Here is a 9,008-nt window from a genome sequence, read left to right on the forward strand (position 1 = left end):
ATGGCTAGTTGCTCAAGGATGTTCTTAGGGCCTCGTTTGACGGACTGGGACTCGGCTGGTTCCTCGTAATCTTCATCATCCAGAGGGATAGCCTCTCCGTCGTTAGGTCCTATGATCCTCGCCTCACTTGCATTCCGCCCAGTGGCGTTCTTGTTCACATACACCACATAGAATTCAGAGAAGGATTTCGTGGGTGGCGTAATGTCGGCGAAATCTCGGAAGTTCTCGAAGAAGTTACCTGGAAAAAGAAAAACAATAACCGCAAAATTCAGTCGACTTTGACAATGGTTCGAATCACCAACTTTGTATTTCATTTCCCGTGTTTTAAGTGTTAAATGTTACCGATATACGTGCTTTTTCGTTAGTGTTTCGTAAAATATTGACATACCTACCTGATGATGATCCAATGATCGAAATGCGCATCGTGTAATACATACTGTAAGTAAATAACATGGTATCTTAAGGCTGAAAGTTGAGAAATCACATTGATTGATCTCAGGTACCATAAGCTTTGTAAAAAACAATAACATTACCTCCGTTTTTGTACAAAGGTTTCTAAAATTCAGTCGACTTTGACAATGGTTCGAATCACCAGCTTTTTATTTTATTTCCCGTGTTTAAGTGTTAAATGTTACCGATATACGTGCTTTTTCGTTAGTGTTTCGTAAAACATTGACATACCTACCCACCTGATGATGATCCAATGATCGAAATGCGCATCGTGTAATACACGCTGTAAGTAAATAACATGGTATCTTAAGGCTAAAAATTGAGAAATCACATTGATTGATCTCAGGTACCATAAGCTTTGTAAAAAACAATTAAATTACCTCCGTTTTTGTACAAAGGTTTCGGATTGCCTCGGAAGAAGGGAGGTCTGCCGTGTCCATTGCCATCGTAGAACGGTAGCAGGTCTGAGTCCAAGGCATACTCTCCTTCAGAGTCTCTGTCCTCGGTGTAGTACGTACCGCCACGAATGACACCGAAGTTACCCGAGCCCAACATGCCTGGAAAAAGTAACAAAAGGAATAGTTTGTATTAATCCCTCTTTCCCCTATTCTTGCTTATTGTAGAAGGTATTGCTATTTATGTAGGTATTTATTACATTGGTCATTAGGGATTAGATTTATTTTTGGTCATTAATGTCACTATAGACTCATTAGATAATCGTGTCATTTGGTATGATAGGTAGGAGCAAGTGATTTCTAATAACATGACGGTACGAGCTTTTTGCAACGTTAATTTTTGCCTAGATGATGGAGTCAACGGACAAGTATCTCCAAAATTTGGCATTTCATAATAAACTGTTTTTTCAATTTTCATTGCTTATTTTAAGTAATTTTCTTCCCTGAATTTGAGTTTGTAGTCTGTGTCGTGGGTTGTTTGTTTTACTGACCAATTTTCATTCTAGTAAACAAAACCCATTTCGGCACCGATTATAAATTCGTATCCACCGTTTAGATCGTTGCATCCGCTAGATATGTTATATCGTCCGAAATCGAAGAGAGAAGGAAGACAGGATAGGAAAAAGCCAGCCGTTCCGAGAACGAACATTATCCCATCAGAAAACCCAAATAGTTACCTACATACATAGACCTAGGGTATTGTTGAAATTCATTCGCAATAGTATAATCCATCACCTGAAGCGGTATTTTTCCATTTTATTTTCTATTCCTGATGACGTCATCAATGAAGTTGACCACCGAAGTTCCGAAGACAGCTGTTTGCAATCAGGTCAAGTCATCAGTTTATTGGTAAACATCAGTTTAGAAGTCAATATTGTGACAAACTCATACACTGTCACCATGGAAGGAACTTGATGGCGAAAGAAGAATGCCGAGTCTCCAATCTTTGCTGCCATGGTTTCTGACGATGGCGATCCTGTGTGAGTTTGTGCAAGATTTTCGGAAGTTACTCCTTTTAACTGTTCGTTGTGATAGGGGCGATGTTCTATTGCGCCAATTCCTAGTGGAATCAGTACCGTGATAGAATGTTTGGATCATACCTCTTGACTTTATGTAAATCGTGAATTTCAGAAAGTTGCTTTCAGAATCTGTAGCTGTAGATCTGAATCTTGATATAAAGAAATTCGTTTGAACTCAATTTTACTAATACACTGAGAAAAAGGAAGGACGGGCTAAAAAACTAGGGTGCCGGAAGCCCTATTCGGAAGTTACCCCTTTTTAACTGTTCGTTGTGATGGGAGCGATGTTCTATTGCGCCCATTCCTAGTGGAATCAGTACCGTGATGCAATGTTTGGATCATACCTCTTGACTTTATGTAAATCGTAAATTTCAGAAAGTTGCTTTCAGAATCTGTAGCTGTAGATCTGAATTTTGATATAAAGAAATTCGTTTGAACTCAATTTTACTCATACACTGAGAAAAAGGAAGGACGGGCTAAAAAACTAGGGTGTCGGAAGCCCAATCTGGTGACTGGGTTCTGGCACCCTAATATTGAACTTTATATATCGGGAAGCTGGACAGTAAAATATAGCATTCCAAATTCGGAAGTTACCCCTTTTAACTGTTCGTTGTGATAGGGGCGATGTTCTATTGCGCCAATTCCTAGTGGAATCAGTACCGTGATGCAATGTTTGGATCATACCTCTTGACCTTATGTAAATCATGAATTTCAGAAAGTTGCTTTCAGAATCTGTAGCTGTAGATCTGAATTTTGATATAAAGAAATTCGTTTGAACTCAATTTTACTAATACACTGAGAAAAAGGAAGGACGGGCTAAAAAACTAGGGTGCCGGAAGCCCAATCTGGTGACTGGGTTCTGGCACCCTAATATTGAACTTTATATATCGGGAAGCTGGACACTAAAATATAGCATTCCAACAGCCTAAATCAGGGGAAGTAACCCAATAATAGAGTTCTTCCACCCTAAACTTGTAGTAAAATATAGCATTCCAACAGCCTAAATCAGGGGAAGTAACCCAATAATGGAGTTCTTCCACCCTAAACTTGTGGCACCCTGTCACATTTTTTTTTTTCCCCCTCAGTGTAGCTTCAGAGTCTTTTGATTTTGAGTTTTGATCCAATCAAATCCAACCCTACTTACACTCTTCACAGATCATATGGAACACGTCCAATGCAGCTACTACGTCCCGGACCGTGGTAAATCGACCTCAAACCAAGAACTGCGTGACCTCACGGAAGAACTTTATGCTCTAGACACGTTTGAGTGGAACAAATATGTCGGCTTTGTAAAAGCTAAGATCAAACCAGATTGATAGCCATTTCAGCTAGGATTTCAACCCACTCACAATTGGCTGATTTTAGCCTACATTAGTCAGCTACATCTAATGTCCCATTTAGGTAATTCAGGTAGGTACTTTTGTTGGAATAAAATTTGAGACATTGTTTACATTTTCCATAAATACTTGGGAGTTATAACTATAGGGCATGTTTGAATCAGTTCTGTTGAACCTTTGAACCCAGCTCTCAAAATCTACATGACCTCACTAACTGACTCTTATCTTATGTCAACTATAATTATTATGTGTCACCTTCGCCTATCAGGAGTAACAAGCCAAATAAGTCAATACATTCCTGGTGCCGGGCAGCTACGCCAAGAAACGAAAAATTAATCTTTGGTCTGTTAGCTTTATTACCTCACCATTTTCAATTACACACTCTTCATCGATTTCATCTTTCTTCTGAAGTTTTGTGGCACCCGTTTTTACTTCACCAAAGCGTTTTCATAGACAGCTCTTTCATCGCGTTCGCAAGTAAAAACTATTTCGCATTGGCACCAAATCATCTGAGAGATATCTCTCAAATTCGTGAGATCGTTTGTCTTTTGATTGCTCCTCTGGTTGGATAATCAGTTCAGCTCAGTGCCAGCAGAGGATCATAAGGCCTAATTAATTTTCAATTTCCAAAATAATATTTCTTAATTGTTTTAAAATTTTCTAAGTGCTCATCATTATCTGAAAGTATTGCGAAATAAATATTAAATTGCGAAATCAATTAAAGTTAAAGGATATCTAATGTAATTTTATTAGTGTTTTTCCTGGTGGCAATCATTGTCCTTTCAAGTAGTTGGTGATTAAGGTAAGAATTTTAATTGTATGTACGTACAGGAACTTTTCCTTTGGTTCTAAATTTTAATTATCCTGTGTTGTGTAGTTTTAGATTAAAGTTTATCAATTTCGAGAAATATTCAGGAACTTTTCCTTTGGTTCTAAATTTTAATTATCCTGTGTTGTGTAGTTTTAGATTAAAGTTTATCAATTTCGAGAAATATTCGAGCTATATCCGTTTGGTTTGGTCATTTTCGTTTCTTTCTTTTTGCTTTTAAATTGTTTAATTGTTCAATACCGTTTCTAATACAGGTAGGATATTCAGAATTTTAACAAATTTCACAAGTTGGGTAACTACTTGTCACTATTTATCCATATTGCGCAATAGGACTCCTATGGTTACCTATGGTATTTCTTACGTCACTATAGAAAACTATGTTGGTACTTGTTACGTGGAAGAAATCGAATGACAGCTGTTTTACTCTGAAATTTTCATTTTGACTTTTGTCTAGGGACTTTATAGTCCTCAACTTTCCTGAACCTTTTAAGTTTGGTATTTTGTTATCATGGTTTACGCGAATACGTCACCCGTTTCTTTCTTTTTGCTTTTAAATCGTTTAATTGTTCAATACCCTTTCTAATACAGGTAGGATATTCAGAATTTTAACAAATTTCACAAGTTGGGTAACTACTTGTCACTATTTATCCATATTGCGCAGTAGGACTCCTATGGTATTTCTTACGTCACTATAGACAACTATGTTGGTACTTGTTACGTGGAACAAAGTGACAGCTGTTTTACTCTGAAATTTTCATTTTGACTTTTGTCGAGGGACTTTATAGTCCTCAACTTTCCTGAACCTTTTAAGTTTGGTATTTTGTTATCATGGTTTACGCGAATACGTCACCAAATTGTGTATTTCTTACGTCACTATAGAAAACTATGTTGGTACTTGTTACGTGGAAGAAACCAAATGACAGCTGTTTTACTCTGAAATTTTCATTTTAACTTTTGTCTAGGGACTTTATAGTCCTCAACTTTCCTGAACCTTTTAAGTTTGGTATTTTGTTATCATGGTTTACGCGAATACGTCACCAAATTGTGTACTAGTATTATCTAAGGTATATTGTATTATATTAGTGAGAAGAATCGCGTGAATTGAGAATTCAACCCTTTGTTCGGTGCTGTTTAACAGATATTTTATGAACTTGCTAAACGTACCCAACAGGGGTTTGAGCTTTCATCAAGTCCCTCAACAGCTTTAATATGTGGGTAATATATTAAGCATCATATTATGCAGCGTTTCCTCTCTGGATGGCCAGGCCAATCTTTTGGGCAAGAAAATGCTTGGAATGGGATACTCCCGTGATATCAAACAATTTTTTGTCCAAATGGTCCATCCAAACCTTCGAGTTAACGCTCAACCATGGTCCCATGGTGCCATGGTCTCCACAGCATAGTATATCTTCACAAAGAGATGTACCTATTTACGTGTAGGGAATTAGGGATGTTCCTACATGGAATAGAATAGAATATAGAATAGAATAATATTTATATTTGTATTTAAAGTAATAAAACTTTTGTTACAACGGTTTGTTGGACATACCTAAATTTTATAACAATATGGTATTCGGGAGCCCCTGAGTGTGTTCCTGCAGGCCCCTAAAGGCTAGGGTGGGGGGAGTGAAATATACGCCAGTGGTTTTTCAGAAAACATACAAGTTTCTGTTAATGAAGGAAATGAGTTCTAAGTTATAAGTGAAGGCATTTAACCCTAAGGCCAGCCACTCACTATCAGGTAGACCTGACGACAGGTACACCTGATGAGGTCTACCTGGTAGTGTGTGTGCTCATCAGGTATCAGGTAGAGCTGACAGACGGACCTTTTCAGTCGTACCTGTCAGGTCTACCTGGTAGTGAGTGGTTGGCCTAATGCCAATTTCAGATTGATCATGCTCAAGAACAAAGCCCTGTACAATGTTTCGACCGTGCGAGCTCTGCTTGAACTGTTTCCTCACTTCGAGCCGGACATTAACAAGTACGAAATGAACTCTCGCCGGAAGCGAAAACTCAAGAAGCGGTTCCTCAACAAGGTCTGCAACACGCCTGTCATGAAGCGACTACAAAAGTTCCTCAGGAAAAAAGGTACGTCAGGTTCATAATCGATGAGCGAAGAGTGAAACAGAGCACAGAACTTTTTTCTAGAGAAGTTTTTTGATAAAGGGAACTGTAACTACGAAGAGTGTGAAGGTCTCATCGTCCCTAAATCGAAGGGAGAAAAGGAAGACAGGATAGGAGAAAGCCAGTCGTTCTGACAACGAACCTTATCTGTTTCAGATGAATTCCGCCCTAGGCGGGAATCGAACTCACGGCCTTGTCCTTACAAGGCAGACGCGCTACTAACCAAGCTAACAAGGCTTCCTTCTTTCTCAATCAGGTGATCTCAAAACCGATTCCCTGACCCTAGGCGGGAATCGAACTCACGGCCTTGTCCTTACAAGGCAGACGCGCTACTAACCAAGCTAACAAGACTTCCTTCTTTCTCAATCAGGTGATCTCAAAACCGATTCCCTGGATGACTATTTCGAGCATCTGTCCAACATGTGGTTTGAGCCGTTCAAACGCTACGCCCGCACTCAGCATGTCTCCTCGTGTGGCTTTGAGCACACGTTCCTAGCCGAGCTTAGCCGAAACGGCTCGGAAACCAGGGTGTACGGGTTTCACAACTGGCTCTACTTTCATTACCTGGAGAGTCTGAATAAGAGCCTCTCCTATCACGGGTATTCCCGCCGGAGACCCATCGGGAATAATGCGTCCAAGGTAAGGCCATTCGAGCTGATAACCTGATTAGAATGTGAGAGCTGAATGTCTGGTCTGAGTAGAGTTCCAAAATTTGCAAATAAAATTGTTTTCGCGCCAAATTCCAAGTCAAGTCATGTGGTAGTTTGGTAAGGGGGGAGGGGTGGATGGTTCAAATTTTACAGTAAAGGAGAAAAATGAAGCTAGGACCCCCTAAACACGGCCTTTCCAAAGGGCTCAATATGTCAATATTCATTCATTTACCTTGCTCTGAGTTTAGACTATCCCACAGAAAGGGTTTGGAAAGTCTCTTAAGTCTAATTGCTGGTGGTGCGTTTGCTTTCAGACCTTCCTCTTGTGTAACGTGTTCCTGGACTGGCAGGGTTGCCAACGGATCGGCGGCTTCACTCTCGGCATCAGCCCAGAACTAGAGATTACGCCCGCACTCAGCACGTCTCCTCGTGTGGCTTTGAGCACACGTTCCTAGCCGAACTTAGCCGAAACGGCTCGGAAACCAGGGTGTACGGGTTTCACAACTGGCTCTACTTTCATTACCTGGAGAGTCTGAATAAGAGCCTCTCCTATCACGGGTATTCCCGCCGGAGACCCATCGGGAATAATGCGTCCAAGGTAAGGCCGTTCGAGCTGAGTGCTTGAGTAGAATGTCTGATCTCAGTAGAGTTCCTCCAGGGAGTAGAATGCCTACTCGTACTCACAGTTTAATTCCAAAGATTGATTTCTAGTTGATTCCAAATTGCAAATTGTTTTCGCACTAAATCGGTTATGTGGAAGGGTTATGTCGTAGTGTGGTCTGAATCCCTCATGCTGTTCAACCAAAGGGCTCAATATCCACTACATTGCCTTGCTCAGAGTTTGGACTATCCCACAGATAGGAACTGAAAAGTTCCTTGACTCTATTTGCTGATGATGTGTTTACTTTCAGACCTTCCTCTTGTGTAACGTGTTCCTGGACTGGCAGGGTTGCCAACGGATCGGCGGCTTCATTCTCGGCATCAGCCCAGAACTAGAGATGGCCATCTACACCCTGTGCATCATGTATCGCACGAATGATCCCGACGGTTGCCGAATCAGCCTCGGAGGATCCGAGGTCGTCGTTCGGGCGTTCGAGTACTACGTGAAGAAGCAGCGGTATATTAGCAGCGTGTTCCCAGTGTTTGATTATCAGCCGTGGAACCTTAGCGTAACCACGGCGAAACTACCTGTGTCGACCAGACAGAGGGAACCCAAGTCTATGTTCATGTTTTGACCCAAGTCTATGTTCATGTTTTGACGAATCGTTTGAGTTTGTCAAATTGTTCGACCAGTATCGGTAATCGAACGGGTATCTTCTGGATGAGAAACCATCGCAAACTACCTGTGTCGACCAGACAGAGGGAACCCAAGTCTATGTTCATGTTTTGACTCAAGTCCGTCTTCATGTTTTGACGAATCGTTTTTTGAGTTTGTCAAATTGTTCGACCAGTATCGGTAATCCAACGGGTATCTTCTGGATGAGAAACCATCGTATTAACCACTTGGCCAGAGAGGCTGCTTTCTATTAAGACGGTCCTGGGAAATGTCCTCGCTGCTTTCTATTAAGACGGTCCTGGGGAATGTCCTTGAAGCACAGGGGCTTCTTGGCTTCTTATCATGCTAAAGGACTTCTATCGATCTTTGATTATCGAATGTCAACTTAATGAGAAATGTCCTTGAAGCACAGGGGCTTCTTGGCTTCTTATCATGCTAAAGGACTTCTATCGATCTTTGATTATCGAATGTCAACTTAATGACACTGGTAGAAGAATAATTATTAGAATAACCCACGTATCTACCTATGTAAATAGGTAAATTAATAAATAATCACTAGTAGGTATAGCTCCGCTATACGTTAGTAATAGAAAGTAAAAAAATCTGATTTTCAACCCACACTACCTATGTTAATAAATTAATAAATAATCACTAGTAGGTATAGCTCCGCTATACGTTAGTAATAGAAAGTGAAAAAATCTGATTTTCAACCCACAAACTGTCATTCATTCTTTACTTGTGAGACTCAGGTCTCATTAAATTTTCAGAAAAAATTGACATCCTCCTGCCCAAATAGGTATAGTTTTACCCACTTTCCAGAAAATTTGCTCAGAAAAAAAAAAAAACTGGCGTTCACGGTGTCTGACGT

At 40.3% G+C, this 9,008-nt stretch overlaps 1 protein-coding gene across 1 annotated transcript; it reads left to right on the plus strand.

Annotated features, from left to right (window-relative positions):
* Positions 1-5,984: 5,984 nt before the first annotated feature.
* On the plus strand, positions 5,985-8,394 carry LOC103508955 (poly(U)-specific endoribonuclease-B). The gene is made up of 5 exons (XM_008473543.2): positions 5,985-6,178; positions 6,585-6,656; positions 7,266-7,462; positions 7,776-8,194; positions 8,353-8,394. Exons 1-4 carry the CDS (start codon positions 5,986-5,988, stop codon positions 8,097-8,099), a joined length of 786 nt encoding a protein of 261 aa, XP_008471765.1. The 5' UTR covers position 5,985; the 3' UTR covers positions 8,100-8,194; positions 8,353-8,394.
* Positions 8,395-9,008: the final 614 nt, after the last annotated feature.

This window comes from Diaphorina citri, unplaced genomic scaffold (assembly GCF_000475195.1).
Source record: "Diaphorina citri unplaced genomic scaffold, Diaci psyllid genome assembly version 1.1 scaffold452, whole genome shotgun sequence".
In the NCBI taxonomy this organism is placed as follows: Eukaryota; Metazoa; Arthropoda; class Insecta; order Hemiptera; family Psyllidae; genus Diaphorina; species Diaphorina citri.